The 21,228-nt window shown below is 42.0% G+C and overlaps 1 protein-coding gene across 2 annotated transcripts; it reads right to left on the bottom strand.

Annotated features, from left to right (window-relative positions):
• Window positions 1-4: 4 nt before the first annotated feature.
• Window positions 5-19,477, bottom strand: srpx (sushi-repeat containing protein X-linked). Of its 2 annotated transcripts, XM_061693007.1 has the most exons (10): window positions 18,716-19,477; window positions 10,420-10,476; window positions 7,971-8,159; window positions 5,902-6,078; window positions 3,824-3,950; window positions 3,587-3,708; window positions 3,039-3,218; window positions 2,003-2,136; window positions 840-961; window positions 5-755 (listed from the first exon to the last, which is right to left on the bottom strand). In XM_061693007.1, the coding sequence occupies exons 1-10, from the start codon at window positions 18,774-18,776 to the stop codon at window positions 572-574; spliced, it is 1,353 nt and encodes a 450-aa protein (XP_061548991.1). In that variant the 5' UTR covers window positions 18,777-19,477; the 3' UTR covers window positions 5-571. The 2 variants fall into 2 exon arrangements, with proteins under 2 accessions (XP_061548991.1, XP_061548992.1); XM_061693008.1 differs by lacking the exon at window positions 10,420-10,476.
• Window positions 19,478-21,228: the final 1,751 nt, after the last annotated feature.

Below are 21,228 nucleotides of genomic sequence, written 5' to 3'. Positions count from 1 at the left end.
GGCGTGTTGAGAAAAGCGTCACTATCTGTGATGTAACTTTTTTTTTTTTGCTAATATGAACAGTGGTTAACATCTATTCAACAGTATGACAGTTTAGGATGTTAAAATGTGACTTAAAACATAATTTCCTCAGTTTTAACAGATTATTCATAGTTCCATGACTTTCTGTGGGAAAAATGTATTGTAAATGTGAATAGTTCTTTTTTTTTTTTGGGAGAAAGAGTGTGAGAATACATTATTATTATTAAGGAAGTGGAACATAAATAGCATAGTTTTCCACTCCGTACAGTAAAAATATTTTTTTGTACAAAACATTTTTGTTTTGAAAAAAATAATTATTAAAAGAAAGAACACATACCGGTAGACAAGACACAGGAATCAATATGATTGTCGTGACGTTGTGACTTGAATGGCTTTAAAAAAAATAAAAATAAAAAATAAAAAATCTCCTCTCTTCAGATGAATGACGTGGCAGCGAAGACACGACATGCGCTGCGACTCGAGGGAAGCCGCTGGATCGAAAATGGCTGCAAGTTCCGGGGCGGGCGGACGCGAACGCGAACGCGGCCCATTACGATTGACAGGTCTGTCCGGCCGCCTGCTGCATCGCCATCTCGTCCTTGCGCAGGGGTAACGCGTCCACGGTGGCGAACAGCTCGGCCGCCGTGATCGGGAACGGGTACCGTTGCTTGTCCGTGCCCTGCTTGTCCACCAGAACCATCTGGAAGGACCTTTGCGGGATCTGGAGCAGTAACCTAGGCAACGCGGAGGAGACGCCGTGCGCCGTCAAGTGTGCGGACATCACACGGAAATGAAATGATGTGTGTGTACTCGTGTACCTGAGTTGCAAGGCGAGCATGGGGGGGAGAAGCCTGTGTCGAATGCGGCCAATTTGGGCCGGGTAATTCCCCACCAGCTCAATGACGGTCACATGACGAAGGTCCAGTCCACACTGGGCATGCTGTTGTCGCCACAGATATACAAGTTGAATACTCTGACACCTCGTACATACAAAGGATATCTGCACCGAGTTTTTATACACAGTAAACCCGTGTTCATTACGAGGGACACGTTCCAGACCCACCCGCAATTGATGCAAACGTACAATATAAAGAGAACGCAGGGAGGAAAACAAATCTCATATACTAGACATTAGAGTTGCAGCAATTCATCGTCCACTAATTTGGTAATCATTGATTTGTTTAGAGACGTCGAACCTAAAATGGTCCAAAGCCTCGGAATTTCAGCTCCTCAACAGTAAATAGTCTCTGATTTCTGTGGTCATCAATGAAAGCAGACTTTTTCGTCTTACAATACATTTACAAACATCTGCTTCTACTTTGGAAAATGACGATCAACATTTGCGCGTATTTTTCTGACATGTTACGGACCGAATCGGTAACCGAATCATAGAATTATGATGACGAGTGTAACGTTGCGTCCAAATCAGCTTCCATTAGTCGGGTTGAATTGCACCCTGGAGCGTTTGGCACTGGACAATAAAAGGTGGGATATGATTACTATCCATGTATATATAGATGTATAAAATGTCGTTTTTTTTTTTTTTTTTTTACTCGATGGATTGGTAGATTTAAGTAACTCAAAAAAAAAAGATTGCGTGTTGTCTCATTAGTCCGCTTCAATCGCACGCTGGAGCGTCTAGCCCCCTCGTTTGCGCACGTATATGTTTCCAGGATGCATGGATCAGGTCCTCCTGGATGCGACCGCTGGGATTTCAGCTGACGAGCCATCGGTCTCGGAAAGGTCACACAATTAAAGACAATGTGACTTCGTAGCTTGTGACAAGGCGGGCCCTCAGACTAGCCTAATTAGAGAAGATGGCCGCCTCACGGATCATTTCCTGCGCACGCACGCCTGATGATTTGTCATTGAACAGTGGTTGGGAATCTGTGCAGTATTGCAACAACAACAAAAAGCTGGGGGCGTTCATCCACTCCGTGCAGTGTTTATCGACACCATTTTACACTTCCTCACAGCTCACCTGCAGATTGGTCATCTGGAAGCGGTAATTATGATTGGCAGCCGTCGGGGCGGAGATAATGAGGAGCCTTCGCTTCTCGTAGAACTGGTCGAGGAGCACCGAGGCCCTGCGCACGCCCACGTTAATGTTCATGGCTGCGACGGGCGAAAGAATGCATGGATGAACGAAGGCAATGCGCAGCGACTGGAACGAGATTTGACGCGAACGCATTTCGTGGGCTCCATTGCCGTTCCTGTCGGCCTCACAGGAAGCGAAATTAGCACGCCGAAGGCAAAGGCACACGAAATGAGCGGCATGAATAATAGAAGAGCAATAGTTGAATACATCACGTCGGTTATGTTTTCGCCCTCATTTGTCATTTTGTGTGCGCGTGGGCCAAGAAGTCAGTACATTTTGGGCCCGATTCCACTTAATCACAACGCAAAAGCTCTCAACGCTCTTCCTGGAATAATTACACCAATTCCATTCTTATTTGTAATATTACATAATAACTGACCACAGTGAATACACAGTAAGAGTGAACACAATTTGTATCAATTGTTATATGCACTTAGTCTCTGTAGCGAGATGTACATATAACGAGATAATGGACGGACAGATAAAGTCATTGAGTTCAATTGATATACATTTATGTTTATTAATGTCTATAGAATTGTGTGACGTTTGACAAAAAGAGGTCTTTTAGAAGCCGGCCTATTGTCACCAATCAAGTTGTTGGTTAAAAATAAAAAGGTCATCAAATGCAAGGGGCCATTATGTAATAAAATCATGAGGCGATAATAGGCTTTCAACCGGGCGAGTCTCTGAGGGCAGCCATAAATACGATGTGGCCCGCGATGAAAACAAATTTGAAACCCTCGCTGTAGATTGTACTGGTTTCCCGAATGTTGTGGTATTTACTTCCAGTTCCTGTCGGACACAAACGCACATGGATAAGGGTATTGATTTCCCAATCAATGGATGGCGAAGAGGTCATTTCAGGCCGCCGCTGCATAAGATGCAGAGGTCACATGATTGACATTGGCGTGTTACGTACGTGCACAGTTGGTGTCGCTACCGGACCAGGTGAGTCCGTACTGGCACACTCTGGCGGCGCTGCCCTGTAGATCGGCACCGCCGGTGCAGGTAAATTCGCAGGTGGCGCCGTAGTTATCGGCGTCGCTGTCGCATTTCATGTAGCCGTTGTCGGGGGGGGACAGCGGACTGCAGCGCCGCACTGGAGGGGAAGACATTGGACGTAGAGCAACGTGTTAATGTCATTTACACCGGTGGTTCCCTCACTGTGGGGTCCCCGGACCAGAGGCGGCCCGCAGGCCACAGCTTAGGGGCACAAAAACAATTTGCACTCCATTACTATGTCGGATCATTTCAAAAAGTGCCTACCTACAGTTGGGGACCTGTGCCAATAAAACAAACTTAAGAAAGCAATTATTAGCAATTTCTTTTTTTCTACTGCCTCATTGTTTGACTCTCTCTCCGCTAATTTGCGTTCTCTCATTTGCACGTTATCAACTTGTTAGACCTGATGACTGATCACATTGTACGTGCATATCGAAGAGTTGTCCATCTTTTACAAAATCCCACCTCGCACTCTGGCGGTGAAGCGACAGGATCCTTTGTTCCCCGCACGATCCGACACGGTGTAGGACATCTTGTGAAGACCTTCGGGGAAATCCGATTTGGGAGGTTTCCCCTTCAGGATCACACTGCAAAAGGCCGAGGACGAGGTTTGATGAGAGATGCCCTCGTCTGTCCACCGTGTGAATACCAAACAACAGGGCGAGAGAAGAAGGCCAGACGGGCGGGGGGACGTAGACGTACTCGGTAAGGATGCCGTCGGCCGTGTCCACACCTTCGGGCGTGTCCCAGGTCACCCTGGCCGTCAGCTTGCCTGGTTCTGCCCACTTGTCCTTCACATGAGGACACTTGATCTTTGGCAGGTCCTCGTCTGCAGTAAATGCAAAACAACAAAGAGAAAATGGTCTGTATGAGCTTACTTGAAGCATGCATATCATTAGTTTCCAAAAACAAATCTCCACTTTTTGTTTTAATCAACCTAACGCTTGAACATTTGGTGGAAGGAGACGCGTTTACTTTCTCCAAAGTTGACATTTTGTTTGTTTGCCACTACTATGAAAATAAAGTCATAAATACATGAATAAAGTTGTATTTTTTTCAAGAATAAATTCAACATTTCAAAGGAGTAAAGTAAGAATACAGAGGGAAAACATATTTACATTTGATGACCAGAGGTGTTTATTTGTTATTTATGGGAATTCTGACATTTGCTTGTTTAAGTTAAAACAGTTTTCTTGGGGGGAACAAAAATCAGTTTTATTTAGTATCATTTCCTAAATCACGATTTTTTTCCCACAATCTTTTTTCTTTCAGTTTTTAATCATCACACTGCAACAAATAGCACTCAGATATGGCATATTTTAAAAAGAAAATTAAATACACATCAGCGCATGAACAAAATCTTTTTTTTTATATTATAATATTTTATTTATAAAGTCCGTGTAAAGAATACTGTCTTCTAAAGTTGGCACACCAGAGACAAGCGAGTTGCTAACGACACTGCCAAATTTGAACGATGAAACAAATCATAATATACAAAATGAGACTTCAAATCGTGAAAAATCAAGACGTTGTCTCCACTCTCAAACGCCGTTGGGCGTATGCCCGCTGAATGTGTGAAACCACGCCTCGCCTTTGTCTAGCAACCTTCTTATGCCTCCACACCCTAACATGTTTGAGCCTCAAAAATATGTTCGCTTATACCTTTATATCCATTTAAAGCCTCAGATGGCTGGAATATATCCCACCGGCCCGTCACGGGGCTTTCCACAGCGTGACGGGAGCCGCTAGCCGCCGGCTAGCTTGCGAGCTAACAGGCTTCTGGGGCTACTCTCGGCCGGCGGTCGTCGGTTGGTTTGGGAATTTAAATAATGACACCAAGCTGCTCTGTAAATTGTGGCAACTGGGGTAGCTGCATTTTCGAGAAACAACATAGCTAGCTAGCTAACTACACGTTGTAGTGGTCGCAATGGAACAACTAACAATAACGAGCACTGATGCATACGAAGGTGATCAAGTTCTCATACATATATCGGGGGAGGAGGAACACATGCTGGCTGACCAACTACGTCGCTGGGAAATTGTTTTAGCTATGCCCCCCCCAAAAAAAATCAGGAACAGAAATGCTGAAAACCACTTTAAACGCTATATTTAGACATTTCGGCTCTGCGTCGTTCCAAGTCTTTTCACATGTTTTCAGTAATCATCTTCAAACATGCATAATGTATTTAGAAACAAATCTCTGAATTTACTTAGCAGGGCCGTTAAGTGTAAGTGTTGCGTTAAGTAGATTGAATTGGTTTTAGTGTGTTTAATAAGCAAAAGCTGAAGAATGTCAAAAGTGACTCGAACTGCTTCAGGGTGCAGTCGTGACAAATCAAATCTGCTTCGTTTTAAGAATTGAAAGCTTTGAGAGACTTTGCTTCTTAGGCCAAGAGTAAAAAAAAAAAAAAAAAAAAAAAAAAAAAAAATTTAAAACGTCTTGAAACAAAGTGACATCTTCACAGGGCGACTCAATCGTCTGTCAGCAACAACACTGGAAGGTTAAAAGTGTGGGGGTGACTCCAGAAACATCAACCATGTCCCAAGTCTATTCAGGCATGTAAAGCAAGCACATTAGTGAAGGCCATGTCACTCAAATATGTACAATACATTCCTGCCTGTCTTGATACCAGAAGCATATATAACCTTGAATTACATCTCTGAGCTTTAAGTCAAAGGTGAGGAACCCATTGCCGCCACCATCATGATATGTAATAATAAATATTTGTTCAATCGTTGCATCACATTGTGGGTATTGTCAGGTATCGGCATGCGCTTACCGACACAGGTGGGGACTGCGGCGCTCCAGGCTTTGTTGTACTGGCAAGTGGCCGTCTTGGGGCCCTTCAGGGTGAACCCTGGCGAGCAGAAGAACTCGCAGCGAGAGTTGTAGTAGGAGCCGTCCGAACACTTGTAGCCGCCATTCGTGGGCATGCTCATCTTGGGACAGCGGATCTCTGACAAAGACAGCGAATGAGGATTGGTTCGGGAAAGTACGTCAAGCTAGCACAAATAGAACATTATTCGTGAGAAGAGCAGTGTGGGCAGTAGTAATCAATTGTTTTTATTTGAATTGATTTGCAATGAAGGATTTTAGAGGCGCTTCAAGTACTCATTCTTTTTGAAAAGAAAAAAAAAAATTACACAAAGATGGTCTTTCGATGATCGTTCATATTTTGGGCAAACGTGAACTGAACGGGTATTTCTGCCCGATGAATTTTATTGTGAACGCGCTCATTCTGCCGTTTGTGAATGACTTTGTGAATGATCAGTTGCTTTTCATCCCATAGAGGTGCCAGGTTTCATTAGATTTTCAGGAGAAAATCTGTCTAAACACACTGTAAACGAGCTTTCATATGTAGGGCGGGGATAAACGCCTTATTTGGCAACCACAGCCAGCAACAGTCGTACGGCGTGCGTCATCAAAATGCGATGTGTGCCTAGTGGGGGAAAAAATAAAGCAGCACCACTCCTCATGCTTCCACAAATCATACACACTGGTAAGACATTTCATGGGCGTTTTACAGTAACTTACTGGCAACAGTACACTTGAATTGCAATAACTGAGTGGCAACTCATTTACAGATTGTCCACAGACTGTGTTCATGTTTGCACATTAAGGACTACAGTCCTGTTTTTGCTTTAAGTCCTCAATTTAAAAAAAGAAAGAGGAAAAAAAAAAAGGGGGGGGGGCAGGGAAATCAAGCTTAAAAGTTGTTCCTCATGTTTTTGAAACTGAAGGGTGAAAGCTGCAGCTGGCTACTAGTGTGGACTGAATGGATGGCAACAATGGGGAAATGCCAGTATTTTGAGAATAACAGCTCGCAGCAACATATTGGAAGAAACACACAAACTATGAACTGGTTCATTTTTGGAATGCTGAACTGAGTTCAAGTTTCAAATTTGTAATTTGAACTACTTTGCGTAGAAATTTAACTTTCCCAACACTGGCTGGTGGCCACGTTGCTAATGCATGCACGCTTATTATTTCCATCCATCCTTCCATTTTCTGAGCCGCTTCTCCTCACTAGGGTCGCGGGCGTGCTGGAGCCTATCCCCGCTGTGACTAGTAGCGCGATAATCTGGGACAATGTCGATTGTGCAAATGTTGCAGATACTATTTAGTCAATTGTGCAAATGGTGCAGATGCTACTCTGGCACATGAGTGGCCAGTATTGGCCAACAACAGATATGCAAATAGTGCAGCGTGGCGAGACTACAACAGTGAGTGTACGAGTAATGTATAATTGGCCCGATAGAAATGTGACAACAAACTCAAGACAAAAAAATTGGCAGCATGTTGCAGTGGAATTGTGCGTCAACCATGTAAGAAGTTCATGGCAAGAGGGAAGAAGCTGCTGGAATGTGTGCTAGTTTAAGTTTGCATTGTTCGGTTGCGCCTATACCTGAGCGAAGGAGCTGGAAGAGCTGTGTGTCCTCAAATTTTCAAATAGCAAACCTGCGCAACACCTGAGCAACCAGCTTTGGTTTAACGAAGCCATATCCAAAAGGACGACCAGGTACTCGAAAATGTGTGAGTGGCGTGGCGCAGAGGAAAAGAGTACATGTCGTCGTCGTGCCCCTGAGCAAGACACTTCGCCCGCATTGCCTACGAATGAAAGTGGTTTGTATGTTTGGTATCGGTCGGAGGGGCCGCAGGCGCAGAGTGGCAGCCACGCTTCTGTCAGACTCCCCCAGGGCAGCTGTGGCTACACAAGTACTTTACCACCACCAGATGTGACTCATGCACTCACTCAAGAACAAAGCGTGAAATTGTAAAATGTCTTTGAGTGCTTCGAAAAGCACTATGTAAGTGTAGTGCATTATTATTACTTATCCTCGTCCTCACCTCGACATGCGTAACTGGAGGACCAGTGTTTGCTGGCCATGCACACCACCTCGGTGCTCTGAGACTCATATCCTTGCTTGCAGCGGATTTTACAGCGCGCGCCCATGGCGTTCTTGGAGTGTTGTCCCCTTGGCGTGCGGCAGCTCACGTCGCCGTGCTTCACCTTGATGGGCGCGCACCACGCTGCCCCTAAAAAGTACATGAAGTCTGTTGCTTTGATGTTCTATGCCTCTTTATTTCAGACTTACACCGTGAACCCCCCCCCCCCCGTTTCTCACAGGGGTAACGTTGCAGACCAATGTGGAATACGAGGAGGAAATCGATGATATAATGTAGGGAGCGTAAAAACACCCTTTTTCTACCCATACAGGTAAATGTATTTGAAGACAAAAAAATTGCAAGTATAAAATATGTCGGACATACTGCACATATTGTCAGTGTGTTAGCTAGAGTATGTGCCTTTAAGAGGCAGGCCTGGTGAGGTGGCATGTGACGTCGCGAGACTGCGTGTGAATGTCCGCCCGTGAGCTGTGGCCGACGGCAGCTCCTGCGTGACGGTGCTCATTGTGTTTATGTGGTTAACTTTTCTCTCGGCGTTCAATCAACAGGTGAAAAATGCATCGGAGACTGTGACTCTCCTTTTCCGCACGTGTGGGAATAGTAAGTATGCTGTAAAAACACCAAAAATATATATATGTATTGAAAATAATTTAGCAATACAGCGGGGGTGCGAACGATGAATCGCGATACACTGTAATGCAAGTGGAAGAGACGATTAAAAAAGTTCAGTGAGTGACACTTACCTGATGACTTTTGAAGACAGACGTAGTTGTCTTGCTATCACCTTATTATGGGATACTTCCCATTAAAGGAGGATCATGTCCAACCAAATTCAGCAGAACCTCAACCAGAGCCTCTAAATTCAACCTGCCTGATTGACACATCATCCTGCTGACGGCAGCGACAGAACGACGAGCACGTTTCCTTACACTGATATCCCTGTTATTTTGTTGCAATATTAACTCATTTAACTTTAAACGTTGACGCGGAGTAATACAGAAGTGTGACCCGTCGACTGGTCAGTTCGTTTGATTGCACTTATCCACATTGCTGCGGTGTTTGGCGGGCCAGATGGTCTACAGCAGTGATTCTCAACTTTTGGGTGGGTCGCAGACAGCGAGCAAAAAAATTACACGTATCTATTCTGATTTTGTTTTTTCCCCGCAACAGTTCAGAGGCAGATGTAGCTGGCTCAAGCTATAGCCACGAAAGTCCACCGTAAACAAATACAGTGCAGCTCAGCCTCTTGCTAACGGAAGTCATGGCGAACAATATAACAATAAACTCATTTGAAACGGCTTTTGAAAATGTGTTGTCAGAGGCCATCTTTAAACTAAATATGCTCTTTATTGTTCTCATTTTTTTCAAAGTGGGTCGCGACTTTGCAAGAAAACAAAACAGTATACTCCTATTGCCTTTCCATATTTAGGGCATATTTACTGCTATTATGTATGCTATTGGCCTATTACGTATGCTATTGGCCATATTTCATCATTCTGGACGTTTGTACTGCATTAGCAGATGTTTGATGTTGGTCAAACTAGTCGACTAGTCAGCGCACTTTAAAAATGATGCTCACTGCCGACATGTTTATTGAAATCGTTGATTAAAAAGTGATCTAACAATGTCATTTTGCGTCTGCTTATGATTTTGTTGACCATTTTTATTTCCTAATCATAACATGTCCCATAAATACAAAAGTACAATCTTATCAAAACAACACAATTTAATGCTTTAAATAAATACCGTGCATTTAATTAATACGGAGCACAATTGAGGTTAGCATGTTTGCGTGGACCTCGACAAGGCCGGCTGCCCCTTTTAAAAAATAATTGCCCATTCCTGTACTTTACTAGATTATTCATTCTGATTTACAAGTTGGTTCAAGGAGGACTTTGCATACTTGCGCCAACCAAAGCCATGATAAAAAAAAGACATACGACAGAGTCTGAGCACATCAAAAAGAAGTCTTCAAGGCTTTAGGGGGCTCATCCAAAAGATTGGACTTGCTTTTGCCTTCAAGCAGCCCAAGTTCCCATGTCAACCATCGTCGTGATACGGAGAAGGTGACCCACAGCTAGTCCACGATGGTAAGCAACCAACATTTCTCCTTGTCACCTCCCAAGTGGGATACAAGTCTACTACGCTTGTGTAAATAAACTTTTGCCTAGCGGTTTCTCATCCGACATTTAAAATCTTCAGTGTATTTTCCGCCGGCTCAGGATAAACACAAACACGAACGGCTAATTCCCAGAATGAAAAGGAGTATTCATTGCAAGGGAATAGGAGAGAGAAGGCATTCCTTTTGAGCTTCTCTCACCCTCTGACTGCCCACTTTGATGGAAGGGTTCACACAGTTTAGAGCAAAAAAAGGAAACCGTGGCGTCACCTTTGAATGCATGAGAATACCAGTCCTCATCATCTCCGTAGGCGTGCTGTCCTGACCCTGGGGAAGGCAAGCAAAAGATAAAAAAAAAAAAAAGAAAGCAACTAATAAGCAGGAGAAGACAGTGTCCAAGATGTTAGGCAATGTTTTTAATACATTCTCCCGGGCTTTTGTGTGCGTGCGTGCTACAAAACAGCTCCGGGATCAAGTTTAAAAGATTGCTTTTACATCTGAAACACTCACAAGAGAGAGGCGCGTGGGGGGGGGGGGGGGGTGTGTGTGGATCTTTTGGGTTGAAGTCATGCAGAAAGAGTGAACCTCAAATGATCCATTTTGTTCCATTCACTTTGCACAAGGGAACCACTTATATTCATTCAGGGAGAATTAGTGGTGATTTTTGCAACAGGGGCAATAGTTCAACAGTGATTGGCTGTGCATAAATAAATCCTGCAGTGCTGTTTTTTAATTAACCTCCACAGTGTGTGGTTATCTGAATATGTCACTACCGGATCCTCCCTCTCCTTTTTCTGGCGTGTGTGGCAGCAGAGCCCTTGGCCCTTAGTTGCCAAGGAAACAGCATAATGAGTGTGACATGAATTCTGTCTCATAAATTCTGCCTCGAAACAAATATGAGGGAGTTTTTATTATTTATAATTATATTTGGTAATATATTTTATATTGTAATTTCTTTTATATATACTTTAGTATATATAAAATATATGAGCACAACTTACATACACAACTTTTTTATATATATATATATATATATATATATATATATATATATATATATATATATATACTTTATATACCATACCACGTAAATGAATATTCATTTTAAAATGTTCACTTTAGATATTGTCTTTAGAGCTAATTAAAGATTTATGCTAGCATCATTGACCGATTAATACAATTTGTAATATTTCCTTTGAGAAAACTTTGCGTTACGTTTGGCCTGAGAGGTTTCACTGCGTTTGAGTTATTGCACATCAGTTATTTTCTTTCCTAAAACACAGCACTCCGAGTACATAAAGTGCATTTGGAAACCTTTTTGTTTTCCGAAACAGCTCCCCATCAAGCATACTTACCACAGGCATCGATTCCTCCTTAGCCAGTTTAAACAGCAAGTCAGTTGATGTCAAACAGAAGCGTCTAAGGCAGAGGGGTTTTCAAAGTGCGTCACGGTGGGGCCTCCCAATGCATTGTTCTCTTTATTTTTCCTCAAGCTGCTGCCTCACACTTTGAAAACAATATGAGGAGAAAGCCAGGCTGGATTTGCAGTACATTTGATATTGATTTGATATTTACGGGTTTTGATCACTGCAGTATTTACAAGCACATTTCAAGTGACACGTCAGCTATGAGAGAACTCATGAAACAACATACACATGCTTAAAATAAACAATTATAAAAGCTCAAGGTCAACAATAAATGTTCAATGCCACTTTTTTTCAGACAAATATTAGTACGAGTATTCACTCTTGAGTAATACCAAGTAGCGATAACACTAGTACTTTTGATACAGAAAATTCAGTTAACACGATGACATATAATTGTGAAACAAAGACCTTTTTTTTTTGTTTTTTTCTGACGCATATGATGATTCGTCAGTGTGTCAAACATACATAAAGTAGCGAGCGCCAACTACTGGCGATAAGGACTTACTTACTCGATGTCTTATTTTTTTGTGCCTTAGGTACTGGTGGCTGTTATTGGCAGCCTTCAAGAGAACCTGATGGCTTGAATTGAGGCCGGTATCGGTACTCGACGACACCTAATCGTCATATCACATTAACCTTTATAATAAAAAGAGATCTGGGCTGCCGTCGCCAAGTCATACCAATACAATACAATATATAGTGTACATTTTTTGTTAATGTTTTTTTTTTTTTTTTTTTTAAATAATGCTGAAACGGATTCCTAATTTCATATGTGTATGTGGCTAAAAAGCGAATGATGAAGTGTCTGTCACTAAAATGCACAAAAGCAGATAATGAATGGAGCTATCACTGCCAATTGCCTGTCAAACATCCACACTCCCGTCTTTGTTTCACACTCATTTCCTCTCTTGGTATTATTATATAATAACTACAGCGACTAGGGCAATCCGCATCTTTCTTGAAAATCATTCCATGTTGTTTGTGCTTCAGTAAAAATAATAACTCTACAGTTTATTTGGCGCTTCGTAATGTTGTTTCATGATAAGAACACCAGGGGTCGCAGTTCTTTTACAACGACTTTATATTTCGTGTTGAACGACCAAAGATGTTTCGGAGTTGACCATAATGCAATGAAAGTCGAGTTGAAGTCGATTATTTCGTGACGTCATTGATATATCGGGAGCCGAGTACAGCGTTTTGCACCGTGGACCAGTTTCACATAAAGACATCTTTCGAGTGATTTGCTATGGAAAGAAATAAAAACAAATGATTAAAAATACAAGGTGACCATTACGTATGAATGTACAGGTACATCTCAATAAATTTGAATACATATGCTCTAATTTATGGAAATAGCAACCCTAAATAAATTGTGCAACAGAAGCCTGCAGATGAAAATAGATGCGATTTGTTGTTTTCAAATTTGTGGTGGAACTGTGTGAGGCTTCAGGGTCTGCCCCGATTGCATTTTCCAGCAAATAAATCACATCTATAGTCATCTGCAGGCTTCCGTTGGACAATTTATTTTGGTATGTTTATTGGTCTATGCTTTTGTTGTCATTTTAATTTACTATGGGATTTTTATTGGGTGTTGGGTGTGCTGTACATTGTTGGACATATTTCATCATGTCAGGCTCTCACATTGACTGGAAAGTACCAATCTGGTCATTTATGATGCAGTCAAATTGGCAGATGCAGTGGATTTTAGTGGCTTGATTTTGTTTTGTTTTTTGGGACAATATCCAATTCCTTGCTTTTGTTTATGCTGCCGCGACACATATCCGAATTGTGCCACTTAAGTGCAAAGAAAAAGAAAAAAAACATCGGAATTGTGTCATTTGAACCATGCACTGTAAATCCAGCCTAAGAAGTAAGGTAAATTGTGACGAGGGAGCAAAGAGGAAGCACAGAGAAGGTCAGGAATCCAATTAAAAACTATTGAGAACAAGTGAGCGGTTCAACTTGTGTTGGGCGGTTTAAACTGGTGGTGAATGTGCGCTCTGTTCACTAGTATCCACAGAGGAGGTGTGTCCCGTCCTCTTCCAGGCTTCGCATGTCAGTCTTCTGGTTAGTGACGTTGGCAATTGAGCCAGAATTCTCTATGTGGCTTTTTTTCCCCCCTGACACTTCTCTAACCAATATAGGATGGCGCACACACACACATGCACGCACGCACTCTCTTGTCTCTCATTCTCTCTCTCTCTCACACACACACAAAGCTGCGACCAAAACAGCGTTCTGGATTTCACTGTCATGACACATCGTCACTGGGGAAGAGTAAAACACTCACGCTGAGTTTTGCTGGCTCAGAGGAAAACTTGTGATTGCGCTTGTTGAAGAGGAGAAAAGAGGAGGTCATATACGGAAAATGGATTGCAGAAAATGAGACACCCAAGAGTTCTTGAGATGCCTCGGGGAGCTAACGAGGAAATTGTGTTTGCAGGGTCGCAAATCGTGCCAAGATTGAATGCGGTGGAACCTCCGAAGTGGTACAACTTAGAATCAGGCCAGATTTTGGGGAAGAATGCCTCAAAAGTCACACAAAACCTGGAGTCCAAACCATCATCAGGCATGACTTCAAACAAGACTTATATTGTCTCAAACAAGACGATAATATTGTCTCTGTGGTGCCTCAGTAAATGCGTGAAATATTAATGAAAATCGTCCCCGCATTCCTGAGGAATTTCTTGAGCTTATCGTCCTTCGGCACTAGCGAAGATCTCCGGCTCCCGTTTCCGCTTCGAGCCAGCGCTGTCAACATATCAAACACGTGTGCTCTCGCAGGTGGGTCTTCTACACGGAGGCGACCAATCAGAGGAAAGGGGGCTGGTCTCAGCCAAATATGGACAAAGCGGATACAAAAGTGGGTCAAACCGAAGTCGCCGTCATAGGGGCCCTGTTCTGGACACGCAAATGACAAAACCAAGGTGTTTTTTGGAATGAAATTAACACTTTTATACTCAGTCCATGTTAGAGATGAGAGACTCTAGGGAGGTCAAAATAGGCAAATTACGGGACCTTCAAAACATCCATCGACCCATCCATGTTTTTTTTTTTTTAATCAATAATCCTGTTCAGGGTTGCAGGGATCTGGAGCCTATCACAGCTGACTTCTGGGATTTTATTTTTTGGACGAGGTTCGCTTTAGGTTTTATTTTTCGTTCCAGCTTCCATGTTTGTCATACCAGTTTCTTCTTTGACCTACTATTGGTGATGCACACAAATAAATGTTGCGAGAAATCCGCTGATGATATTACATATGATTTTATGTTTTACAGTGGTTAACTTCTTTTTACACAGGTAATAAGAGTCAACATTTTTGTCATATTTTCTTAAACCAGCACACAGACCCTGCAGTTAGCACGTCTGCCTTACCGTACTGAGGTTGTGGGTTCCAATGTCGGCTCGGGCCTGCCCGTGTAGAGTTTACATGTCCTTCCCGCACTTACACTGGTTTCCTGTGAGCGTGAATGCAGGTTTTGTCTATCCGTGCCCTCTGATTATCTTACAACCAGTCCAAGGTGTACACCACCCCTTACCCAAAGTCACCTGGGATAGGCTCCAGCTCACCTGCAACCCTATTAAGCAAATGCGGTATCGGAAAATGATAGATGGATGGATGGATTTTCCAAAACTTTAGCTTGGATTCTGAGTTATTTGGAGTGTTGAAGGTCCATTGTTCAAATATGCATTCTGACATAAAAAAAAAACAAAAAAACTTGATGTTGTTTCCTCACATTTCTGGCTTTATCTCAGTACTTTGTCAACTTGCTGACTGCCTCCGCAGTCTGGCCTTCCCGCACCATTCATCATTCTTCCCTTTGGTACTAATTACATCTTTCCTCACTGCATCTTTTATAAAGGCAGTCCACGTACGACACGCATATTAACCGACGCGTCTTAATTATTCTCCCCCTCACCGCCAACAGTGTCTACAAAGTTTGTTTGAGGCCACAGGTGTAATTCATTTACGCCTTAACAAAAACACTTTATGCGTACGTTTATCTGCCAGAACCAGAACACTCACTGCCTTCCAAGCCCTAATTGTCTATTTCACTCATTTTATCCTACAAAAGAACAGTTTTTATTTCACTTGCCAGATCAGAGGACATACGAGGAGACTCATCACAGCAAGCATCTATTTATCTTCATCCACAACGTACTGTAGGACATGCGCCAAGTTCAACAAAACTGGCTTAAACGCAGCCTCATCTCATCACTGCACCAAATTTTACTATCCAAATGTGCAGTGCGTCAGGGCCACACAAAGCGGATGCTAATAAAGTAAGACAACAGTTTTTTGACCTGACTTGTGAGTGTTATTTGTTGTGTTTTTTTCTCTAGAGCTGTGAGCAAAGCACTATGCACTCCAATCACTATAAACGTCACATAAAGCAGCAGTTTGGCAGAGAGTGAACAATTCTTCAAAACAGAGGCCAAGACTTTTTTTACAAGCTGTTAATTGCCACTCCCCGTTTAAGTTTACTGCAAAAGTAAACATTAAACAATATTTAACCAAACCACATAACTTTGTCTCACGAGAGTCGACAAGCTTAATGTTCACACACAATGCAAAACGCCATATATGGGCTACCGAAAGTAGCATCAATGCCCTTTAAGCGATGGATATTTTAGCACAACTGGTGCAGCAGCACATGGAGACAGACAATATTACACCAATTACAGGCCTTCATTCTTTATCGCCTGCAAAAAATGACTATTATCACTACAGCACTCCAATGTGAAGGTAACGGTGCAACCACAATTGATTGTCGATCTAATCAACAACAATAATCCCTTCATTGTTTAGAGACCTTGTTAAATTTAAAATTATCTAAATGTCCTGTATTCCAGCCTCTCAACAGTAAATATTGTCAGATTTTTGTAGTCCTCCGTGAAAGCAGACTTCTTATCGTTGCGTTTAATCAAAATAAGACATTGACAAAAATCCGATTTTATTTTGGGAAACACTAATCAATATTTTTGCCCTTTCTATGAAATGTTATGAACCAAACTAGTAACTGAATCATAATCATTTTACATTTGTGCATTTTCTGCAATGTCAATTTGAAACAATGCCGTTTTTGAATAAAGGATGGAAATTATAATCTTTTTAAATCCAAAATAATTGACAGATTACTTAATTATTAAAATAATCATTCATTGTACTCCGAGATGAACGCATATATCCCATCCCTTTCCTGTACCGCTTGATGTTGGATGAGCTGGAGAAATTATTTGAAAGAAGTTGAAATTATTAAATAGTGGTTCATTTTCCCTGTCGACGATCAAGGAAATGTCGACAAATGCCTATCCGTGATTCCTCACGGTGGCAGTCTGAACAAGAGATGATGATTAAGTGTGGATGTTCGCAAAGCGAGCGGTGATGGAGAGGATGTTGGTATAGCATTCGCTCGCTAATGACTCATCTTGCCTCGCACAGGAAAATATGTCCGTAGATACGTATGACACATCTCACAGCTAATGAGCGTGTCAGCGTGCTCAAGTCAGGTTTCCTCGTCTGTGCCATCCTTTGATAGTTTTGTTTCGATTCGACTTTAGGCTGCTTTCTTTTCCCAGAAAGAAAGAAACGGGGACAAAAAAGTCAAAGTATTATCAGCGGAGGCGGCATAAAAGCTCGTCTTCCCGCCAAACCTCTGGGAATGACAAAAGCTTTCAATTACTGAGGCTGATTCCCAATTAGCTTTTCTCCGTGGGCTCGCAACACAAACTGCCATTAAGCGCATGCTCGTCGTCTAAACGTGCACTTCCGGCTCCTGAGAGAGCAGAAAATGATGTCATTTCCTTTAGCTATAAATTCCTCATGAGGTTGCAGTCCCCTTTTCGAAATGTACTTTTACTCTACTTACGCGAAGACTGTCATTTAATCTACTATAACGACACTTTAGCTTCACAACAGCCTTTTTACAGAAAAAATGATGAGGAACGTACAAAGCCTGCACAAAGCAGTGCAGCTCACTTCATTTCGCCATGAAGTGGCTTATAATGTTGAATCTTGTAACAATTCCATATAGGCCCATCAACAAAGTGGTATGGTACCCTTTTGGTACCATACCATTGTGTTCAATACTCTAATGGTGATGCAAAAAAAAAAAAAAAAAAAAAAAAACTGCGTCAAAAAGTGGTATTGTAATCTCTTTCGGTACCCATTTCTAACTTTTGACAATAGAAATGCAACTCTTCCCCAAAAAAAAATAATTTTTTAATGGTACAGTACAGATCGGATATTTCGGTACCCATTCAATCAAAACTTCTGACAATGGAAGATGCAGGTTTTTCCAAATGCGGTACAGTACGGATCACCCCCTTTATAACTTTGATCAATGAAAACACAAGGATACCAAAAAAGTGCTACCGTACTGATCGGTACTTTTGATTCCCATTCAAAACTTTTGGCAATGGAAACACAAGGGTGCCGACAAGTGACTTTGGACTTTGGACAATGCAAACGCAATGGTGCCAAAAGTGGTACGGTATGGATCACCGTCCAACTGGACCGCTTGTTGGAGCTTTAGTGGAGATTTCAAGAATCATCCTGGCATTCAACATACACACCAGAGCAAACACAAACAAACACACCCCTGTAAAATAAACTGCCCACAAACGCACAGAGAGAGGAGAGCAGAGCAGAGCAGAGCAGAGCAGAGCAAAGCAAAGTCAGACATTTTCAGTGTGCATACGCAATGCAGCCGCTTGTGTTCATGTTTCAGCGTGCGTATCTTTGAAGTCAGCCCAGCGCCACACCGCCTGGCACCAAAAGCCAGTCTGGCCTCATTATATACTGCATGCGCGTGCTGCGTGGAGATGTGCATTAAGCGGCCATTAATGCTGGCCTCACAGGCGGACTTCTTCTAAAAGGGAAAAACAGCGAGCTGTGCAATATCCCGCCGCATGCACACTGCACTCCCCCCGTTCCGCACCCCCTCCACGTACACGCAACTAAAAAAGTGGCTTGACCCACAAATCCGGTGCCCAACATCTAACGGCCTCTGACTTGAGAGAATCCAGCCTACAGACAAAAGAGATCTCGTCTCTTGAGACGGGTCAGCGGCAGCAGGGTTGTCTTTGGAAGGCAAACAAAAAAGTAGGACAAGGATTTGGCAATAGTTAGTTCTTACCTTCATACGCAGAGCAGAAGCAGACGTGGACGCAGAGCAACAGCAGCGACCACATGTCCATGCTGAGAAGGGGGACGAGGACAGGAAAGACGCTCCTCAACGTGTGAAGATCTCCTGCAGGAATACTTCCAGTGCATTCCTCCTTTTGCCTAAGAAAAAAAAGGCCCGCCTCTTTGCTCCACAAACAAGGGAACACAGTGTGGCTCACCCCGAGAGAGCCTTAAACTAACATGTGGACTCGTCATCACCTTATAAAGCGGGGCAGGCCAACCACTTTTCCTATCGGGTGCCATTTCACTTTTTATCAAGTCCTCCGAGGGACATATAGATTTGTGTAAAAAATACATAAATAAATAAATACATTATGCGACAAAATATTCAATATTATATGTGATGAGCATTTTTTTGGTGGCTCTCTATAACAGTTCCACTGAGGTACAAGATCAATACAAACAGCGTGACGATAAAATGATCTATAAAGTTTCAATGTGCAATCTTATCCTACATAGATGTGTAATATACAGTGTACATAATGAGTGGATTTTATTCATGCCTAGACTATATCATTATACTGTATCTATCCACAGTTTTGCTTTTGCTCTCATTTTTTTTCAGATGTAAAACTTTTTATATTACCAAAAAAAGGCCCATTTGTCACAAACATGTTCACAAACCCGTCTAGATCTGTCTTAGTGAGCACTTCTCCTTTGCAGAGATAATCCATTCACCTCACAGGTGTGGCATATCAAGATGCTGCTTATACAGCATGATCATTGCACACAGGCCATTCGGCCGGCCACAATAAAAGGCCGCTCTAAAATGTGCACTTATACTCTATTGGAGGGATCAGGGAGTGGTCGGAAAGCTACTCAGTATCTGGTGTGACCACCATTTGCCTCACGAAGTGCAACACAATTTATTTAAGATCTAAAAAAACAATACACAGAATGGAGGTGAATGGATGAGATCCCAACCCTTCTTTCATAATAATAATTATGATTATTATTCATGTCTTTTCTGTGATATGCTGTGCAGAAGAAAATTCGATTGCAACAGGCACCTTCTGTTTAGCAATTAAGCAGACCTTCGTGTATGAAAGACCATTAAGGCGGTTTTATGCACGGCGTGCGAACATTTGTATGCAACTCATTAACTGGCTCATACTTTTCTATATATATATATATATATATATATATATATATATATATATATATTGTTTCAAGAAAAACGTTTTTAAAATAAAAAGTCGTAATCTTACAAGCATAAACGCCGTCAAATGTTTTATGTTTTAAGAAAAAGTAGAGAGAAAATGGAGAAATTGAATTGTATATTTTCAAAAAGTGCGCAAATTCTTCCTACTGTAATCTTAAAAGAATAAATTGAGTCATTTTTTGGGGGAGATTTTTTTTTTTTTATCTTTTCGGGAAAAATGTGAACAAATATTTATATTGTTCATATAGTAAGGATGAAGTGTGTAAAACGTTTTATATTTTCAAGGTGAGATGAAAAAAACCAATTTATATTGCTTTGAAAAAAAAATCTTATTCCTTGAATATACCTCTTTTTTCTTGAAAATATGAATAGTTAAAAATATGTCCTTTCTTTCCAGCCACAACTGTATTCTTATAATATTCTGAGTTTATTTTTAAGCCTAAGTCTTTTTTTTTTTCTCTCAGTGTGGCCCTAATACAAAGAGCGAACAGACTTCACTGCATGTACACGGCAAGTCAACACACGAAAGCGCTCGAGTGATTCTCGTGTTGTCAGCGAAATTTGAGCAGGATCAAATGCTGTGTAATTACAAGGCTTCAACACCACTTTCATACATTTTCTTTTCTTCTTTGCCGTTTATTGGCTCGGTGCCCAGTAATACAGCAAAATACAGATCCGGATAAAAGGTGCGTACTGTTACAATCTACTTGCATTTCGGAAGAGTGGGACAGCGGACCACCACATGTAGAAGATGGCGCTGCTGGTTAAAAGGTCATTGGCACACACTTAGTAACCCGCATGACTGCCACCTAGAGGGCTGGAGTGGAACAGCGTTGCAGAATACATCGCTACGTTAATGGGTGGCATTCCAGTTGACTACGAAATACAATATACCTTCACATAGTAGTAGTAGTTCGGCATTTGCGAATTCGACTACTGGTGGATTATTTTTTTTTTCTGAATAGCTATTCCCCGGTACTCGCTGAAAAATTCACCGACTCGCTGTTTTTGTGTTCAGGCCAATGCAATAAAAGTATTACTTTGACGCCATCTTGTGGCATCTTGGTGCCAAGAACTCTGTTGAAGTGAATTGAGGTGTATCGTTTGGATTAAAGCAGTGCTTTGCAGCCATTTTATGGCAGCTAAGGGCAATTACTGGCAGATTTTCCCAATTCGAGGCGTCGGTAGTCGAATGGATCTTGAGCAGGACTAACTCGTGCGCATGATTTTAAACTTGCTCAAATGTTACTTCAAACAGTACCGGTTCAGTTAATGAAGGTTTTATGATAGCCAGTTTGACC

The sequence above is a fragment of the Phycodurus eques genome, chromosome 12, assembly GCF_024500275.1.
Source record: "Phycodurus eques isolate BA_2022a chromosome 12, UOR_Pequ_1.1, whole genome shotgun sequence".
NCBI lineage: Eukaryota > Metazoa > Chordata > Actinopteri > Syngnathiformes > Syngnathidae > Phycodurus > Phycodurus eques.
The sequence above is the reverse complement of the archived record's forward strand: the minus strand, read 5'-3'. Positions and strand labels throughout refer to the sequence as shown.